The 22,051-nt window shown below is 29.7% G+C and overlaps 2 protein-coding genes and 1 long non-coding RNA gene across 11 annotated transcripts in view; 1 reads left to right on the forward strand and 2 right to left on the reverse strand.

The window, feature by feature from the left end:
* LOC148230320 (sodium/potassium-transporting ATPase subunit beta-1-like) overlaps positions 1 to 10,949 on the forward strand; it is a 29,943-nt gene extending 18,994 nt beyond the window's left edge. Inside the window, exons 2-7 of the mRNA XM_088195594.1 lie at positions 693 to 821; positions 908 to 1,036; positions 1,106 to 1,287; positions 1,403 to 1,504; positions 4,994 to 5,171; positions 6,882 to 10,949. Of these exons, the coding sequence (XP_088051720.1) occupies positions 693 to 821; positions 908 to 1,036; positions 1,106 to 1,287; positions 1,403 to 1,504; positions 4,994 to 5,171; positions 6,882 to 6,991 (830 nt within the window). The 3' untranslated portion in view covers positions 6,992 to 10,949. The remainder of the gene's footprint in view (positions 1 to 692; positions 822 to 907; positions 1,037 to 1,105; positions 1,288 to 1,402; positions 1,505 to 4,993; positions 5,172 to 6,881) is intronic.
* Positions 2,253 to 4,978, reverse strand: LOC148230321 (uncharacterized). The gene is made up of 2 exons (XR_015811143.1): positions 3,531 to 4,978; positions 2,253 to 3,448 (listed from the first exon to the last, which is right to left on the reverse strand). It is a non-coding gene; the product is annotated as an uncharacterized LOC148230321 (long non-coding RNA).
* Positions 10,950 to 12,899: 1,950 nt separating the features above from the next.
* sky (GTPase-activating protein skywalker) overlaps positions 12,900 to 22,051 on the reverse strand; it is a 102,689-nt gene continuing 93,537 nt past the window's right edge. For 3 of the 9 annotated variants that reach the window (XM_088195602.1, XM_088195599.1, XM_088195596.1), the window contains 6 exons: positions 20,754 to 20,922; positions 20,618 to 20,686; positions 20,500 to 20,529; positions 16,038 to 16,196; positions 15,754 to 15,977; positions 12,900 to 13,155 (listed from right to left, as the gene is read on the reverse strand). In XM_088195602.1, coding sequence (XP_088051728.1) covers positions 13,014 to 13,155; positions 15,754 to 15,977; positions 16,038 to 16,196; positions 20,500 to 20,529; positions 20,618 to 20,686; positions 20,754 to 20,922 — 793 coding nt within the window. In that variant the 3' untranslated portion in view covers positions 12,900 to 13,013. Of the gene's footprint in view, positions 13,156 to 15,753; positions 15,978 to 16,037; positions 16,197 to 20,206; positions 20,294 to 20,499; positions 20,530 to 20,617; positions 20,687 to 20,753; positions 20,923 to 22,051 lie in introns of all 9 variants that reach the window. The other 6 variants (XM_088195603.1, XM_088195601.1, XM_088195598.1 and 3 more) reach the window with 3 other exon arrangements.

The following is a 22,051-nucleotide window of genomic DNA, read 5'->3' on the forward strand; positions in this document are numbered from 1 at the left end:
GCAGAATCTGATTCAAATATGACACACTCGATAAGTGGCATGGATGTTGTTTGCTCACTTCATTATTGAGAAATAACGCGAGAACGTAATTGAATTGAGATTTTACACTTTTTTTTGATGGACGTGTTAAACGAACGTCTTTCCGATGTCTATCTTCCGTTTTGCAACATTATCACTAATTTTGAGCTTTCTGTTTCAACTAGTTTGTACCCATTCGTGTTATATTCAATAAGGCAAGTATTGTTTCTTATTGTTTGCTTAACAAATCTGATGAGAACATTTTCACTACATCTTCTGTATTTTATTTTATTTTTTATCAAATATTAAATTCGATTTTTATATAATATAATAATTGAATAGTATAGATTATTATCTAAACTTAATAAAAAGATATCAGAACTAAGGTGAGATAACTGATTTTTATTATTGTCAATTTTCCTTTTAAAAGTTTTAATCTACAGTGCTTCAATTCCTAGTAAACTTGTGGGACAATTTATTTATTGACCGTTTGTCTTATTACTAAATTCGACGCAAGAACAGATTTTTTATGATACGATTTACCAAAGAAACAAAGCTTGCTCAATATTTCATCTTAGATTATTTCTTAAGTAATTAAATAAATATATATTTACTATTATATACGACTTTTTATTAAACTCAAAACATTCAATAAACCTCTTTCTTCATTTCAGCTCAAGTGACATTCTTCTATTTCATCTTCTTCGCTTGTCTAGCAGCTCTTTTTTCAATATGCATGAAAGGATTGCTTTCCACCATCAGCACCACAGAGCCAAAGTGGAAACTAGCAGAATCAATAATCGGTTAGTGCACACATTTATTCCAAACGCATTCAACAACACCTGCAAAACCAATCCATCTACGATCACCATTTTTTTTATAATTACAGGCACGAATCCCGGTCTAGGCTTCAGGCCCTTATCTGAAAGAACAGAGGAAGGATCTTTGATTTGGTACGACTCGAAAAACAGCAGCCAAATAGACAGATGGGTCAATTTACTAAACAATTTTTTGAAGCGTCAGTTCCCTTCTATTTGATACGATTTAATTTAACATTATTTTTATATATTTAATACACCATTTTCAGTATACATACACAACGAAGAACTTCCTGGAGGTGGTAGAAATCAAATCCAATGCGATTTCGGTCAGATAATACCACAAGGAAAAGTTTGTGCAGTCGACGTCTTGAAATGGGATCCGTGTACTCCATCTTCGAATTATTCTTATGACCACGCCTCGCCTTGTTTTTTCCTTAAACTCAATAAGGTGAGCTTCATATCTTATCGTGTATACAATCATCGCTGCATTTGATTGCCAAATTAATTCTATAAAAAGTAATCTATAGATTACGATAATACAATTACAACTTCGTAATTTTTAGATATATGGTTGGATACCCGAGTTTTATGACGATCCAACAGATCTTCCAACTGATATGCCACACGATCTCAAGACATTCATTGCCAATTTGGAGCCTGCAAGGGTATTTTATTATTATTATTACTATTATTTATGTCTTAAAAGCGTAGAGAATCACGTAGTATTTGTGTTTATTGAGAACTGGCGATAAGAATAGATATATATATTATATAAAATACTGGATCAACAACAGGAGCAATAACCTCTTAATGAACCGTTATCTAATAATATTTGCACCTTTGTATGATTGAATTGAGTTTAGTATTAAGTATAAACTCGTTATACTACAGATATAAGTCAAAAACAATAATTTTAGTAATTACAGCTGTAAACTAGTTAAAAATAGAGGTATAATTTATTTTTCAATGGAATGAAAGAGAAGCTTTCGTACTATCCAATTATATTATGTTCTTAGCTTTGCTTATGTTATGTAGTATTTCGTTTATATTCTTGTTGTTTTTTTGCAACAACAATCATTACCTTTATAAACTCTGGCAACACTGAACATACAATAGAAGTATGATTTATACGTTAATTATTTCAGTTGCTTGTTAAGTAGGTCGGTGCCATGATTAGAAACTAATGTTTGGCCCTAACACCTACGAAAGTGGCTAACAATGTTTTGTTACATAATTACATTTAAAGGTTAGGTGTAAGCGAGTAGCAGCGAGCGTAAGGGTAATCTTGTCGCACATTTAAATAATCCTGCTTTCAAGTAGTTTCAATGTTCTGATCAACGCTCATTCGCACTTAAACTGTTTAAGTTTTAAAACGTTGTTGGCCGCTTTCAATGCCGTTAGGGCCAAACCAGCATAGTGACGCAGCAGAGAGTGCAAAACTATTGCTTTCTGAGCGTGGCACCTACATTATTCATAAGTACCTAATTTTATTTATAATAATTCAAATATAATTTTTGACTGAATATAAAGCAGATCATATTATTAGAAAAGTATTTTTTTTAAATAATTGTTTCAAACTAAGCCAAAAAATGTCATTTGAAATGTATTTTCTTCATGTTCTTCTGTAAGAAATGTCTCATTTTACTGTAATTTTAACTAACTTTTTTGCTCCCAAGATACACTATTTAGCCAACTGATTTGAAACATAAACACCATAATTGAAGTACGTAGTATTAAAGTAACTAGACGTCCTCCTTTTAGGAGGATTGTTCTTCTCAAAAATTGTCATTGTTCTCCTTAAATAACAATTTCAAAAAATACAATTTTTAATCTTGTAGCAATTTCTCCTTCTCAAAAGAAAATCGGAAATGTCATTTGACCAAAGTTATTGAAATGACCTATTTTATTTCTCTCGGGAACTTGTCTCCTCAAACAAAAATTTCCAAAATGACATTTATTTTAGCGTCCTCGTTTGATATTTTCAAAGTATGGTCACCTTAGTAGTATGCGAGTTTTGAAAGAAAGCGTGTATATTTAAATTTCGCGTTAATTAAAAGCTCAGGCCAATATCTCACAATTGCTATTCAACGGCCGTCTCAAACATGTTCAAATGACAGGTTGCAACCTAAAACAGTAGTGCATCTGTCATAAAAGTTTAGTAAGATAACAGGCAAATTCAATTATATCTCCAGATCGTCACAACTAGCCATGGCAGCAGTAAGTGGACGAGCACTAAGTCTCTCTTATGGAAAAAACAAGTACCGTTTCATATTACGAACATAACTGTTATGAAAAAATATTGGCTATGGTCTGCGGAATTCAACATTTTAAATTTAGTGGTCCGTGAGGTCCAAAAAATTAGCCACCGCTGCCTTATATAATCATTACGATCGACAATTTGACAGATAAGTGATCATAACACGACCAAGCCGTATGTTTTTTTACGAATTAATAATGCATAGAAAATAAATAGGTCAAATTAAATATAAATATATTTGTTACTTCTTAATTAGCACGGCGCAACGCTCAAAAACCACCGGTTTTATACTCCACAGTGTGACACTAATATTATGTGTGTGCGCTAAGATTGTCAACAGTCCCGGATTGTCCTGGAATGAAAATCATCATCCAGGATCCCGGTTGAGTATCAAATTGTCCCAGAATTTCAGAAAAAAAATACAAAAGTTTTACCTCAGATATTTTTAAGCAAAAATTTCCGAGATGATATTTTTTAGCTTCCACCAGACATTTTTGACAAATGAGTTTGCGATGAGCTATTTTTTAGCTGTCCCGGTTTAGAGCTTCGTAATTATGGTAAGCCTAGTGTGCGCGCATATTTGACAGTTGTGAAACGTCCATTTAAATCAAAACCTAACCTAAACAAATATACTGGTAAATTTATTTAGGTTATGTTTAGATTTAAATTTGTATTTGATAAATTCATAGACACTCGAATGCTGTAATCTCACTTTAAACTTTAAACGCACATGCGTTAAAATGTCGCGCAGTGGTTTTTGTGCGTCGCTCTGTACAAATTAGCAATGTATCGTATATTTTAGCAAAAAAAAAAATATTTGTTAAATTCCTATTGAAAGCCCTGCATGATTAACACGATGGACAATTTGACAGATAAATGGTCATAAAACCTCAATAAATGACCATGTATAAAATGCCACGCAATAAAAAAATAACCGAAAATTTAATTAAATATTTCATTTAAAATTTGACTATATAAAAAGGTCATTTATATTAAATATACTTTTTATAATTATAAGACTATGTTGTCATTATAAATAAAATCATCGACTATATTTAACTAATGAACAACGTTGATTTTAAACTCGAAGAAAATCTATTTTTGCACTTTAAACACTTGACACAAGCGTTTAGCGTTTCGTAATTTGTACTAAAAACATTTGTGAGACGCCTGTTATTGCAACGATATGAATTCCAGAAGCATAATCTCATATCAGATAATAAATAATTAAAACTCGATAGATTAAAGCCTTCGATAACAGTTATGAGATTTAATATGTAGCGAGGAGAATATTAGGGTCAACTTAATCATCATCCGTCAAGGTCGGATTATTAAGTAGTGGGAGAATGGGAGATAACACATTTTGCGTTGAGTTTGGTATTGTTTTTATTTAACATTAAACCCGATGGAGTCCTTTGTCCACACGTATTGTTCTGTTTTTTCTGGCAGTCCATAACTTCAGGACGTGTTTATCTCAAGCTACTTAAAATTAATAATATTATAAATAAAATAAATAAGAAAACTTAATAAATAAAACGTATTTAAAATATTTTAATTATTACATTAATATCTCTGATATTAATAAAACAATTTTTATAAATAATTTAACTATTATAATCCAATAAGATTAATAATAGTAAATTCTATTGAATTATAAAATTAATATAATAAAAAAAATTGTTAGAAAGATGTAATATTGTATTATTATATTTATTGTTGCGTTCCGCACGCTCTTATCTCTCACTCGCTCTTGTCGCCTAACACGCGAGCGAGCGAAATGGAAAATATCTCACCGTACGCGCCTGCTTTTTACATAAAACATCTTGCTGAGTTTCTACCAAATAATCGTAACGTCTTATATCAAATAAATGTTAAATAATTATTATTTCACTTTCAGAGAAAACAAGTATGGATTTCGTGCTCTGGTGAAAATCCCGTGGACAAGGAACTTTTGGACTCTGTCGGCGGTATAAAGTATATACCTGGACACGGACTACCCGAATACTATTTCCCATATACGAATACTCAAGGTTATTTGAGTCCATTAGTTGCGGTTCAACTCCAAAGACCGCCTTGTAAGTGTTTCATTTTATTTTTATCTAGCGCATTAGGTTTCTGTATAAAGTGTCAATATAGACGGATAAAGGAAAGATAATGAACGTTAATTTGACCAGTGGGTATTAAGAATGTTGGTTCAATCCGGTTTCGACAATTTCGATCACAAATAAGAGCTGGTCAGCTTCGATTATATTTCACCTGAGTCAATTAAAATCGACAGGTGAAATGCCGTATAATACCCTATGCAAATAAGGGTGAAAAGGTAAACCAATCAACCTAATGGTATCGGTCAATCTATCATGTCAACTACATATATAATCTGTAATATTGGGCAATGTTTGCATGGTTTGTTTGTGTTATGTCTACGTCTTTATCGACACTCATATTACATTTTATAGGTTCTAAAATATATTTGTCCCGTTTTATAAACATCATTTATTTATTCTGGTGGTGTACAATTACGGAGATCTCGAGTTGCTAAAATTTCGAAGTGCACTTTTTGCCAGCAGCTTAATTATTGAAATCCTTATCCTATAAGAAATATTAGTAGTCATTGGAACTGAACGTCACACATATTGGTGCATTTTAAAGATTTTTGAACAAATGGTCCTAATTCGCATAGATCCCTTTATTTCTTAAATTTATAACATAGAAGAACCGTTTGCTAGAGGTCGAAAAACCATCAAAACTACACTTAAGATGGTTATACTTGTATTTCATTTCTACGTATGTAAGGTTACCGCCGCGTCCGGGTAGTATGGAAGCCAGTAATATAGAGATGAGCGCACGAAAGTTTTCCGCACGGCTTGGGCGAAACATCTCATGACCACAACAATATTTATAATATAAATTACCCAAATAAACCAAAACATTATTATTAATTAAATATTGTTTTATTTATTTAGCTAATATAGCTAATTGTTTATACATTAAACAAATTTAATCGAACCATACTATAAACATAAGCAGAATATAAAAAAATACTCAGTAATATATTTGATTTCTTAATGCACAAATGTGTTTCTATAATCCATTCAGGAAACTCACTACATTTTTATTTTTGCAGATTGTCCTAGGAATATTATTATACAAATTCACACCTCCGTACTTTATTTCTTTGGCCGTACTTGTTTTCTTATACATAACTATCCTTTAATTGTCCCTATTTCTAGTATTAAATCTATGTGCATCTTTATTTCTTATAAAATACTCTGGTAACATATTATTTTTTAATTTATATATTACTACTAAAACATTTATCTGCATTATTTGTACCACTAGTAAATCTATTTTTATTTAAAACTACTCTCATTGCCCTATTTTGTAATTTTTGCACCATAGTTTTATCCAATTTATTAATAATATATAATATTGTTGTACAATAATTAAAATGGGGCAATATAATACTATTGTAGATTATTTTTTTGGGTTTATACTTAACATATTTCTCATCCTAGATAATATACCTATATTTATATAATTACAATGTTCCTAAAAGTTTGATAAAATCTTTGTAGAACTAGAGGTGTAAATTTACCAAATTTGAACTCTTGCCAAAACCGATTGGATCAGTTTTTAGCAGTCTCAACTTTTCTCGACTTTTTATATTTCTCACAGCTCGGTAGCAAATTTAGATCGATATCAAAAATAAACTCTAGAATTGCAATGACGTTTAGAACATAGAATATATATTTCTCATTCACTAATATTATTTTTATATTTTTCAGTGAATAGAATCATTAACATTGAATGCAGGGCTTGGGCCAAGAACATTTTATACATCGGAGGGCAGAAGGATCGTCAAGGATCTGTCCACTTTGAGCTGATGATCGACTAAACACCTAATGTATTCAAACGGTTATCTATTTTTATCAATTTACGGCTAACTATAACGTTCAGCTAACTTAATTTTGCATTTCACACAATCATTGTGTGTATACTTCAAATATTTCACCGACACATTTTTATTATTCTAGTCATAATGTATAAAAAAGGTAACCATTAACAAGTCACACATTAAATGTACAGTTGATCGTTTGAATATAAAGAAAACGCAGTTAAAAATTCGATCAAATTAACAACGTTGTTAAATTGTGTATATACTTAGTCAAATTGTGTATAATATGTTGATATTGTTTACTTAAAAAAATATAACGAATAAGTATTATGTTTTGCTGATAATTTATATGTGTGTACATACTTCATCACTTATCATTTCTTTTGGTTCGACGTGTGACGTGTCTTTTATGTAATTATAGAACAAAGTGTATTTTGTCATTATAAGCGGATATAATTAATATAATCCGTCCATTACTATTGAAGATAAAATAATATACAATTATTTATATACGTCAACATTTATTGTAATTTATAATTTAGTTATAATTATTATCGATGCACCAGTGAGAAATTGATCCAGTGATATCGTTACGAATGTATAAATCATATATTTATAGTTCGACTTGACAGAGCGTTTAGTTTAGTTTGACAAGGTTCTAATTGCACTTGAACTTATTTTAAATTATGGCGTTGTAACGATTACATTTATTCGATAACAAATCTATTTCATTTTATCGTTTTCAACCAATATTGAAATGATAAAATGAATGGTTGCAAAATTAAATTTTGCTTATTATTAAATATATACGAAACGAAGCAAGCTACTAAACAAAATATCCTAATCACTGTGTTAAAGTTTGTGTAAACAATGAAGAATTTCAGAATAGCACGAACCGATCTGTCTTTTGCGATTTAGAGTCGTGTAACAAGACAATGTGTTCTATATTCATATTTATTTTACTTTTGTGCTATAATAATTTAATTAATTCAATTTCCTGTTGATAATTACAGATCATTTTTAGTGATTCTAAAATAATATCACATACTCAAAAATCAAGAAACGGCCCTTTTATATCCGTATTTTGCGATTCTGTTTTATGTAATTGTATACATATAATGTTTAATATCAGACTAATTTTACCTTTGTGTTATATTAGTTATTATGATTTTGAAACACTCAAACATTGATGATTCGAAACATGTTATTATATCAATATGATGAAATGTAAATATGTATTATTTACAGCATCATCATCGACATTCTTATAGTGTTTAATTTTTCATCTCCAGCTACAATTCATAGCCAAAAAAATCTAGAAACGGTCATTTTATATCCGTCTTTTGTGAATCTGATTCGTATAATAATACAATTCTATATTATGATTATTTTTACCTATGTGCGCTATTTACTTATATGATTATATTTATTATTGATGATTTAACCTCCTTAGACATGAATTTAATTTTTTTGCAGAATTTTTTTTTATTATTTAGTACATTAAAAGGCATGAAATTTCTTTTTGTGTTTTGAAATAATACGGTGTATATTTTAATAATATGCTGTACACTATGATGTTCAAAATGTCCCGGTTCAAATAAATCGAAAATGGTTTCAAAAACAAGCAATAAAGTAATGTGCACTAAGTTTGAAAAGGTTAATACAAAACATGTGTTACATAATCGATTTTTAGATTAGTGTAAATATATAATATTTACAGCATTATAATGGATATCTGTAAAAAAAATTTTTTAAACTTCAATTATCGCGCAGGGAAAAAATTAGATACTGTCCTTTTATATCCGTCTTTTGCGATTATGTTTTATGATATATTCTAATTAATTTCACAGTTGTGCTCTATTTATTATAATGCTTCAATTTATGTTATTAATTTAAAAAAATTAAACATATTGATGATATGTATAATAATAAATATATTACATAATTGATTCATATATGAAGTTTAAATATATGATATTTACATCTTACTGTAAGGCTTTATATTTTTAGTTATAACGCATAGGTAAAAAAGTCTAGAGACGGTCCTTTTATATCCGCCTTTAATTGAATATAGCAGATAAAATTACATATATATCCTATATTCATTGATGTGATCTTAATTATAAAATATGTAATTCCTAATTTGATATGTCATAATATATTATCCTTATGATCCAAAATTTTTCAGCGTTATTTTACTCCTCCAGATCTATCGAATCGATCAATAAATCTTTCGGCGTCGGAAATTGAATCTAAGGGCAAAATCCTTGGTACATACAAATGGCACTAATTTAAAATCTGCATTAGATTTTTCAAGAATATGGTTTTATAAATCACTATCTGATTTATAAAATATAGTCAGTATCGACAAGTGTTTTTTAATATTAAATTTCAAGTTTATTATAGTTCAATTTAAACATATATTTTAACACGGAAAGGCTTCGACGAGTGTTTCTAAGTTTTTGTTTTATTTTAAAACATTAAATCAGCATAGTAAATAGCACTTTAAAAATATACTGAAAATTGCATTAGAACCATGTCAAACTAAACTAACTAAAAATAAAGTATTAGAGTTGTACGGCTTTCAATGTTATCGTCTCTTACAAAGCTGAGATTTTATTTTATATGTAAATAAAAGGAAAATATAATATGTATAAATAAAATATGATATACTTGATAACATACTTACTGTTATGTATTTGATGTTAAAAACAGTGTACTTAAATATAGTGCATCATTTATGTACGCTTAAGATGAAGGAATAAATGTATTTTTTGAGTCTTTAATAAAAATCTTATATATATTATATATATTACATTAAAACACAGTTTTACGTTAAAAGGCATTTATATATTTTCTATATAATATAAGCAACATAAAACATAAGTGGAACATATTTGTTTTGTTAACGTTTCCCGCGCACATAAAACCACGGGATATATCTATTACGATACAATAATACTACTCGAATGTAATAGTAATTACGCAACAACACAGAAAGATTGGTAAATTTTACAAATATAACACCGATGCTTAGAACAAATATATAATATCGCATCTAAAACACTGTCAAACATTTACTAATAAATAATTATTTGCTTTGGAAGTATGCGTTCCAAATAAAGTTAGCTATCTAGCGATACATCATGCAAATGTTACCATAGATATTTTTGTACACCTTAAAACACATTTAATACGGATAGATAAAATTATATATGTACATATACATAACGTCTAAATAATTTGTAAAGCACACGTACGTGTGATTTTGGAATCGCTAATAAATTCACTATAAATAAAAATTATCATATAAATGAAGGAATATACATTTTGAGTCACATTTCATAACAAAGGTGTGTTTTACTTATTAAAAATAAAAGAAATACATTTAGACTAGACTGTACATAGTTAAAGATGTCAGTTAAAAGATAGGTAACTTAACTACATAACTTAAATATTATTATTACATGTTTAGACAATTTTTAAACACACAAACATTGGTGATATGAAATGTTTATCACATAATCGATTCATAGATTAATCCTCAACATGGCAAAGTGTAAATATATAATATTTACATCATCATCATCATCATCGTCATCATCGACATCCATAAAGCGTTTTATTTTTTAGCTTCGGCTACGACGCATAGGCAAGAAGCTCACTTAGCGATTTTTAGCTCAAACGCTCGTTTACATCAACGTATAAATATTTATTATTTATAATCAATAAAAATAACAACAATATAATAGCTAAACAATGTCATACTCATTCATTCGTTCAATCGAAATGATCGCAAAAGGGCGGGGTCGACGTTATCTACTAAACTATGGAAAATATATATAAAACGTATTAGGTAACTGCATAAGATCATTCTGCTCAAAGGCTGAGCGTCGGCTTTGGTTTAAGAGCTAAAAAAAGACACAGAGGAATCATTCATAAAAGCAAAACTGTCACCATGTTTAATATTAATATCAAAAGAAGTGTTTTATTGTCTAGTCAGGATTTAACAATAGAAATCAAACTTGGTCTTATCAGAACAATGTATGGTTATATACATTAATCAGGACAACAAATTCAGGTACTGAATTTCGTAATGAGGGTATAAATAAACCTGTAAACATCAACAAAGAAAATAGTATAAAAATTACTTTCCATGGTAAATTTTTACTTAACAGATTATAAACAATCCAGATCATATTATATAAAAATGACTCTTAAAATAATACCCAGCATTTAAACATGAACTCTTTTAGTGTGAGTCAAGAACTTTATTTTTTTTGTTATAATGATATTTTAAGTTAATTTCAAAACATTTATAGCTTACTAAAAAAAAGTATAGAACCTCCTGAAATATAAATCGGTTATTACAAACATACCAAACAGAATGTTTAGTGATGAACATTCAAATGAAGTTGTTTCAGAGCTTAAACTACCGTAAGGTTTAAAAGTAATCATATGCAATTAAATATCCATTGACATAATGGAAAGGTACGTGTGTTCCAGATCATTCGACAAAAATGTTTCAGAGCATTTAAAGACACAGATGAGTTGAATTGCAACAAACTGCTATAAAAACCATTTAAGATACGAAAAAACTTTACAACACTATGCAGAAACCTAATATAACACCCCCCAAACACGATTCAAACTTGAACGCGTCGTTTTTTTTTTGCAAAACAATGTTTGGTGATAGCTATTCAACAAGAAGAATACTTTCTGTAACTACACAATATGTATATGATTTTTATAAGCCTACTTCAGTCTTTTAAAAAAAATCTTAGAGACAATTATCAATGTTTGTTCGACGAGAAAAATACATAATACACGAAAGAGCACAAAAAATACATATGTAACATACACGTATGTTTGGAAAGGTTTAAAATTATGTAGTATTGTCAGTACGGCGTTGATATGAAACATTCGATTCGTCTCATTAAACTTAAGAGTATTTTCTTTTAAACCAGCTCTAATTCAAACCTGAACACATTATTCAATTTACACATTATGAATCTCATTCTATTGTAAAAAAGTATGTAACATACATATAACGCAAATAGGATTAATACAATATTTACAACAAAATAATGCAACAAATGCGTATAAATATAATATGACACTGCAACATAAATATATATATATATATACATATGTATTTATATATATATATATATATATATATATATATATATATATATATATATATATATATATATATATATATATATATATATATATATATATATATATATATATATATATATATATATATATATATATATATATATATATATATATATATATATATATATATATATATATATATATATATATATATATATATATATATATATATATATATATATATATATATATATATATATATATATATATATATATATATATATATATATATATATATATATATATATATATATATATATATATATATATATATATATATATATATATATATATATATATAAATTATATATAAAAAATAAATATACTTTGTTCTAAAAAAGAGGATTTGAGTTTAAAACGTGTATTAAAAAATAATCATAAAATAAACTCTCGATCCTATCAAACGCGTCGCACGCATTAACACCAACATACTTTTCTTTTAACAATTACAGTAATAATAAAATATTATTTCATATAACCATGACTATTTTGTATGGGATTCAACGACACGCATACATTCGATAAACAAAGTAAAGCAGTCTTAAACACATACGTAATACATAAACAACGTTTAAAAATATTTTCAACAAGTCGGAAACTAATCATGCTTTAAAATATTATTTTTTTCATACACATAATAATATTATAAATCACAATGCCTCGTTGGATTGAGGTTATGTTTTTTTTATCAAATCAATTACAGGTTATATGAAACGATTAGGAATTTTCTTTCACGTCTATAATAAGAATTATAAAGATGATTGATCAAAGTTCGTTCGACTTCAAATCTACTTGTCGATTTTCAAAATTTCAAAAAAATTATCTTTGAACACACATCTTAGGCTCCGGAGAATCCGTAAACTTCGAGAACTCGAATTTCAAAGTCGCCGCTCGGACACAGCGGTGGGTTGTTGAACGTACGGCAGTGGTCCGTTTTGCCGTAGCGAATGTTTTCGTCCATCCATATGGCTTGTCCCTCTCTGAAAAATAATAATATCATTTTAGATAAATTGTTATTATCATCATTATAAATTATTAATATATTATTTTATAACTTTAATCGTCCAATAAAAAGCGGCAATCGAACAAAGGTGCTTTTCCAAACAAAAACATGAGAGAATTTGAAGAGCAACTAAATTTACACGTAGACTTTCTAAAGCTATTAGTATTATATACCGAAATAATAACAATATTATATCACACATGTCTGGAAAACATTGACATTGTCTCATGCATTGAATAATAGTATGTATTAGTGTATATTTCTTGACATTCAAAAAGCGACCTCATAGATGAGGGACGGGTGGAGCCCTAGCCCCGGAGCCTAGGGTCGCAAAATTTAAAAAAATATTTATTCACTATTTGTTTCAAATACTTGTCAGTGATACCTACTATGACCGAAGTTCATAGAATTCGTTTGTCGCAATCTCATAAAGGCTGTATTATAGTAAATATTTTTACGCTTATCTTAAAAACAGATGAGCATTCCCATTTTTATAAAGATGGTTACATAAACTCATATTAAAAACTTTGCAGAGCTAACAAATTCAAATGTGCACTATAAAAATGATTTATTTTCATAATTTTTTTACTAATATCGGAACATGAGCAAAATTTATTTTTGCGTCTTTAAAACTAATTAAGTTTATTAGTGTTCATAATAATGCATTTAAATACCTAAATAGAACCGAAGAGAAAACTTTCAATAAATGCTATTGTTCAAATTTTATTCGCAGTAAGTAAATTAAAACTTTTTATTGTTTCTTCTCATTTCTCTTATATATTTTTAAACAATTATAACATATACTGAGAATATAAATATGTACCTAGTTCGATTCCCGCACTGAAGACTTTATGGCGCACAATTGTTATTATATTCACGGTAGCCGATTAAACTAAAGGCGCAATAAACTTAGCACACTTACTGTCCATAATCGCGGGTCGTTTCTATTATAATGAGTTGATTAATTAATTTAAATTGAAAATGTCACAAATATGTCATGCAAATGCAATATATCGATCAAGCTATGATTTGTCAAATAAAATATTTTATTTTTTTGACTGAAAATTTTGCATCAAGAAATCAAGAAAAGTATTTTAAAATAATTTACATATGTATAAATAATTTGTAATAAAAATGTAAGTAAATGTATGAATGAAAATGTAAATAATTGGGTAAATAAAAATATAAATATATAATATATGTATATACAGTACTGTGAAAAAGTTTTGGGCCACCTGATCCAGTAACATTATATTAATAACATCACAGTATCTCGGGTTTTTGTTGTCGAACAATAACATGTGTTTAAAACATAAGAGCAGTAATTTTTCATTTTTTTCAAGAGTGTAAAAAATACATTTTACGTTCGGCCGATCCCAAACTTATGATTGCTTGTTATTAAAAAATAAAAATTATTCTTAAAAATAATTAATTTGTGTTTGTGTCATATAAAACAACATGTGGAGAGCTAAATATCATTCATTAATCACCGAAATTATTGAAAATAAAAAATAAAAAAATAAAAAAATACATAGAACAAATATTTTTGTTATAATACCCTAATTTTTTATAATTTATTTTTACTTCAGGTGGCCCAAAACTTTTGCACAGTCATGTACATATATATATGTATGTATAAATAATTTGTAAATAATTATTTTAATAAAAATGAAAATAAATATGTGAATGAAAATGTAAATAAAAAGGTAAGTATTATTGAATAATCATATAAATTGTATTTAGCATATTATTTTATGAAAATTTAATTGTTTTTACAAAATATAATAATTATTTTGCACAATTATAGTCACCATTTCAATGGCAAAAAGATCTTTCAGTAGATTACGGAGTTTGCAGAAAACATATGTACATATAAGTACCAAAATTTTTTTTATTGCTATTATTTAAATTGACAATTTAATTTTAAATTAGTATATCATCAGATAATTTTTAATCCTATTATTCCTAAATGTTTATTGCAAAAAAAATATTGGTGATTTGTAATAGTGTTGTATATTGTAATTTTATTTTTATTTTTGTAATTTATTTATTTTAAATTTTAATTAAAAGGAAATAGTATAACTTTTAGTCAAAAAATCGACATTTCAGTAAGAAAGGGAGACCCTATAAACATGTTGGCCTAGGGCCCGATTCAGGATGTTGGTGCCAAGAGTTACCAGATTTCAAATTAGGTCTTGCAGAGCAAAAATGAAAAAATTACAGCGATTTTTCTCAATTTTTTTTTCATAAATATCATTTTTATTATTTTTATTTTTACGATTTAAAAATGTATCTAATAAAGAAAACAACAAAAACAGTTGTTTATATAAAATTATTTAAAATTTATCACTAGATTTCATTTCATTAGGAATGACTAAACCTTGTTTCTTTTTATTTTTAAATTGCAATTCCGAATACTTCATTCTGAAATTCTGTTATTATATCATCAACTCGGTCTCTTATTCTTTTTAGAATCAATCTATCTTTACACCAACCACTCGTCATCAGACTAAAAGTCAACTGAGACGATCTTTCTAAAAAGTCCGAGCAAAAAATAATTTATGGTTATACTAACCCTCCACCGATTGTGATCATCTTTGCGTCAGCAGCCATGAATAGTTCAGCACCATGTCCGACCCGATCTTGTCCTTCAGCGCATCCGACCCACGGATATTTTGCGCGATCCGGATACAGCGAGAAAAGGAACGTCTCTCCCGTTCCGAAATAAGTTTGTCTATTACCGCGTTCGTCCTTCATGTTTCTCTCATACCACCGTGACGAACAATAAGCACCAAACACCTAGAGAAGCAAAAGAACAATAATAATTCAATCCCATTAGACTCAAAATTGATTTAATACCTCATTGTTGCAAGTCTTGATCATCAGCAACGTCGGCTCGTGTTGCTCCACGCGTACGTAGAACGTAGTCAATGAACAACCGTGTTCTTCTGTGGTGTAAAGCAGCACCGGCTGATACATTGTTATTCGCACTGGCAGCCAAGACCACAGAGTGAACAGCTGCAACGAATGAGCACAGTGAGCATTTAAGGTTATGACGGATGCGACAAAAGGATATTTTCATGCTCACGAAAGCGATGATGAAAAACTATGAATTAAATAAAATGAGTTTAAAATTATGTAGCGTCATATTTTGAGGTTAAAGTTAGTGAGAAATAAGGGTTAAATAACTAAACTAAAACATGCGAAAATAAAGCACATAGAGATAGATTTACATGAGAGATGAAGTATTGTAGAAATTATAAAATGATGCAAAAACGTAAGATACTTAGCTTGATAATGTTTAATTGTTGAGAAATAATAATAAGAATAATGTGCTGATTTTCAATGTAAAATATACATATCGGGGTTGTTCAAATGTAAACGAGATTTTGCATTAACAAACTCAACCGTCACTTCTTATTGAAGTCAAATCAAAACACCGCTCCGTTGTCCTGTAAATTGGCAGCAGTGTGACATGTAGTTTATAGATTAGCAGACAGATGGTAGTCATAATCAAGCATGCAGCAGTAGCTTAAAATATTCGTCGCACTAAGAGCCGCTTATTTTTAGTAGTGAAAGAGTGAAACCAGTTGAAATTCATTGCATTATGAAAATTCAGTACGGTGATGCATGTCTCATTCCAGCAAGTGTAAGAGTGGACACAAAAATGTCATGAAGAAAAATAGCTGAATAACAGTGTGCGAAATAGCCATTGATACATTATGCTAAATTCCCTAGCGGCCTTCTATGAGGTCCTTTACTGTGCATTCGACCAGCTCTTTATTCGAAAGCGCCCTCGAGTGCTTGACGTGTCATATCCTAGATGGTTTTCTCGTGAGATCATCTCATTGCTAAAAAGAAAGCACGTCTTTCATAAGTTATGGAAGAGATCGGGACATCCATCTGCTCTCGAGGAATTTCGTTTATTAAGAGCACGCGTTAAGTGTTTAATAATTTCCTATCATCGCAATCATTACAAAAGTTGCCAAAAACAAATAATTAATGATACCAAAGCGTTCTGGAAATTCATTAACACTAAATGCGCTACTCAGTCGACGTCGAAAGTGATGAACCTCGACGATAAAACATTGGACAGTTAACAAAATATTGCTGACGGTTTTGCGCAATATTTTCGTTCTATTTTCGTTCTGTTTCCGAGGAATCTTTCAGGTCTTCTAATTCTCAACACGTCATCATTTCCTGATCTATGGAAATGCACAAAAGTCACCCCTATTCATAAAAAGGGTGACAAATTATAAATAAAGAATTATAGACCAGTCGCAGTGTTGTCAGCTCCTGCTAAATTATTTGAAATAATTATTCATAAGTATTTCTATAATCACTTTCGGCAAGTTTTGTTAGACCAACAGCACGGGTTTCGTCCTGCCCATTCCACTCTTACTAACCTTCTGTCGTTCACCAAAACGGTGACAACTTCTCTCGATGCGGGAATTCAAGTAGACGTTGTGTATACAGATTTTGAGAAAGCCTTTGACAAAGTTTGTCATAGGTTATTATTAAAAAAATTGTCAAACCTCAGTTGCTCAGATAATTTAACTCGATTATTCTCGAGTTATTTAAGCAATCGTAGACAGTTTGTAACCTATGGTGGCCGATTGTCAAAAGAATATTTTACCCCTTCGGGGGTTCCTCAAGGATCCAATCTGGGACCTCTGCTTTTTGTGTTATTTATTAATGACATAAATACAGCAATTAAAAATTCAAGTTGTCTTCTGTACGCAGATGATTTAAAATGATATAAATGAATTCGATCTGTTGTGGACTTCTCTCTACAAAGTGATTTAGACTCTGTGGAGATGGGCTTCCGTTAACCGTCTACCCTTTAGTGTCGGAAAGTGCCATACTGTGTCATTTTCTCAGTCCCGTTCGCCATCAGCTTATTTCTACCATCTCGGTGGTAACATTTTGACTAAAGAAACTTTCACTAAAGATCTCGGAATCACTTTCGAGAGCAAATGGAGGTTCTCTCTACACATACACGACGTCTGTGATAAATCTTCCAAGATGCTCGGCTTTGTTATGATGAATGCCTTTCACTTTGACGATCCGTCAGTTATTCGCATCCTCTATGACACCTTAGTTCGTAGCATTCTTGAATCGGGATCTATAATTTGGAATCCCCGAATAGCCAAATATTCCCTTTTAGTGGAAAAAATTTTAAAAAAGTATTTAAGATACCTTTACAAAAGGACATTTGGTTATTATCCGTACTTATATCCCAGCGCCTTTCTTTTAGGAGCGTTGGGATATGATTCGCTGAATTCTTGCAGAAAGCTGTATGTCGCTAAGCATTTTTTCAAATTACTAAAAGGTGCTGTCGACAATCCAGCTATTCTCGAGGAATTCTAGTTTTGGGTTCCGGAACATTTTCGAGAATCACGATCGCGACCTCTTTTGATGGCCATTAGGGCTAGGACATCCGCACTTGCCGACTCGCCTATAGCTGTGGCCATCCGGCTCCTTAATACGCTGGCATTACATATTGACTTATATAATGTTAGCTACTAGGATCTGATCCAGTTTGTATCATTTAATTTTGATATTTTATAATTTTTTGTTATGTTTAAGTATTGATATATTTATGTATATATACGTTTTTTATGTTTTATAAATTTAAAATTTGTTTTCGACCATCGTGGCGCATTGGGGTAACCTGTTAGGCCACGATGGTCTTAATTTAATCTAAAAAAAATAAAAAATAAATATAGTAAGTCTAATTTTTCACTTTCCCCATGTAATATATTATTCATAACTAGTAAATGATTCTCTAGGTCGCTAGGTTGGTGATTCTTGAACTTTTATAAGAGAGATCTTATGATTCTAACCTAATCGTTACAATGTATTTGCTGAACTAAAAAATGCTTGCTAATTTGTAGTCAGTAAAATAAGTACTATTCTTATTAATTATTATTTTCAAAGAAGGTTTGCTGTTTATTTTTTGATTTTTCATATGTTGGCAGCACTGTAAATCAGACAGCTGTCAATAATCACACTTGTTCAAAATGTCAAATGCAGGGACGTTTCAACTTTTTTCAGGGGGAGCAAAGGTTGGCCAGTCAGTGATCGTTTTTTTAACATTTCGATTTCATGAAGATTCATAGTATTTTTCAATAAATGATATGCATTTTAGCGTTCATATTAAGACTTTTTATAACAATATTACGACTTACAATAAGTGAGAATTGAATAAAGGAAGCATATCTAAACCAAATTTTGACCAATATCTCTTCTCAGAAGTCAAAAATCCACGACAAAAGCAATAAAATCCTGTCGGCTTCGAAAGATATCCATAAAAAAAATGACACTTTCTAAAGGCGTATACATATTATTTTTGTTCTAAGAAACGAGAGCAACAATTGGCTGGACGATCGCTGCATAATTTTGATTCGTCAGCGAGCTTTGCAACCTTTAATATTTAAGGCTGTTCTCCAATGAGGAGAGAGCAGAAACGAAGATTTTTTATATTATTTTGTTCTAAAACGTGAACGCTCAAGTAGAATAGCATTAACACACTTTTGTAAATAATTGAAATTGGACCTTCTGAAATTTATTAATGATATAGATATTTTAAGAACAACAACACAATGTGAACACTTAACTTCCAGTGCACTTGCTTTTAATGACACTTTTCTTTTAATTTTTGGCATAGGCATTTTAAAATGTACGACAACAATTCGATTGGGAAACGCTGAACTAGTAGGATGAACGAAGAGCTTTCCCAAATGTACTAAACTCATTTCCGCCACGAACACATTTCTCATGAAAAAAAGTAAGAATATTCTTAATAAATAAATAAATACTCCATTAACAAACACCTCGACTTTGACGTATGTTTAAATTACGGTTAAAATCCCGATTGAACAACACAGGAGACATCTCGGCGTGGAAATCCTCATTTACATTTGAACATCACCCACGTACGTACACACATATGTACATATACAGTCGACAAACTAATAAATTCTATACATGTGCACCATCTATACGAGACACTCCTAAAGACTTACTTCCTCTTGGTCAAGTATCTGCGACTTAATTGCGTGTACGGGGTACACGCCCACCGAGAGGGCACGCGGCCCCGGAGAGTGGGAACCCTATTTACCATTAGCAGCACAACAACAGAACATGCACGCTTTAGATTATATCTCAACGCGTATTTTATACAAAAAATATTAATAACAATAAAAATACATGTTAACATGTTAGTGTTTTCGTTTCAGAAGACTAAGTTATCCGTTAACGGCGTTGCACGCACGCACGCACGCACACTCACACCAACGAATAATTAAAATATAAATACCATCTCTTTACACGTGTCGTCAGACAACCTCTGCAAAACGAGACATTAATTATGATTTGAGTATGTTGCTCTTTGGGGGGAATAATATATGAATAGGCTAGGTAATGAAATTGTATACAATTTGTTTTAACATGTTAGTTTCACCTTCCAGTCCGCGGGTGTATTCTTGAGTGTGTAAATATTGAATCTAAATACAAAGAGTCTTTGGAGTTGTTAAACTGACAATGCAAAGGATTAAGGACAGTGTTCGTTACCTCGCGAATGGTGAGCGTGTGGGACATCATCTGGATGTTGACTTGGGATTGACTCGTTGGCAGGTTGTCTGATGAGCGCGACCTGACGAGCTGCCGCGAACCACTGAGCACCGATCGAGATTTTAAAACCATCTCGGTTTTGATGAAGATTCGAGATATGTATTGAGAGCTGTGAAAATACAAATATATTAATTTAAATGTATTCATCAAAAGCTTTGCTTAACAAAAGACCTGCTGAAATAAGTCATCAATTATCTGAACGAAAAACATACACCTACATATAACATTATATGATAACTAAGCCTAGTAATTTTATAAAAAAAATGATAATCCTTATATAGACAACATAAGTAATTCATAAACCTTAAAATGCTCATAAACTTAATTTTTAAAGGAATGTAGTTTTGCAAACTAATATTAGATACTAGTATTAGATACAATAAATGTATATTTTTAAACATTATAAGCTTTTAATTATAAATAAAAATATATATACAGTAGACCCCCTAATAACACGGTAAATTGAGGATGTGCTATTTGGGCGCTTTTTACTTTATGTGTGAGCAAGCCAAAGGGAGGATATCTCACCACATACACCATATTACATAAAAATGTATGAGTATTTTCTAGTTCTTCAACTACATGCAACCAAATAGCACGTTCCCAATTTACCGTGTTATTGGGGGGTCTACTGTACATAAGTTTATTGCTTATAAAATTAAATATAAACTGGAAATTTTAAAAATAACTATAGTCAAATTGTATTTTAAATAAAATCTATATAACATAATTTAAAATTTATTTTTAATTAATATGTGTATAATTTTAGTTAAGTTTAAAACCATTAGTAAAATATTTACTTATGACTAATTTCTTAAGATAATAAAAGTACTGTCAGTTGAGCTATCTGTTAATTAAAAAATTCTATAATACAATATGGGCAGTATTTATTCGGTCAGTAAGTATTAACGTGCTTTATATATTAAATTAAATGGTATGTATACTATATTGATAAAATATTTATATTTCAACAGAGAAAAATATTATATATGATTAATAAATCGACCATAAAATATTTATATGCTAAAATCACATATAATCCTCATTAATTTAGGTATTAATATTATAAATTAGTGTTGTCTCGATGATCAATTGATAGCAGCAATTGAAGTTTTACTGTCTATTAATCATAAATTTAAAACAAAATAGTAAATATTTTTTTTTCTACCTGAATTTTCAATACATATCATTTTTATTTTTTTCTAATATCAATGTAGTTATTGTGTCCTTAAAAACCG

This window comes from Plectrocnemia conspersa, unplaced genomic scaffold, assembly GCF_051122295.1.
Source record: "Plectrocnemia conspersa isolate PC_06_02 unplaced genomic scaffold, ASM5112229v1 ptg000010l, whole genome shotgun sequence".
Lineage (NCBI taxonomy): Eukaryota > Metazoa > Arthropoda > Insecta > Trichoptera > Polycentropodidae > Plectrocnemia > Plectrocnemia conspersa.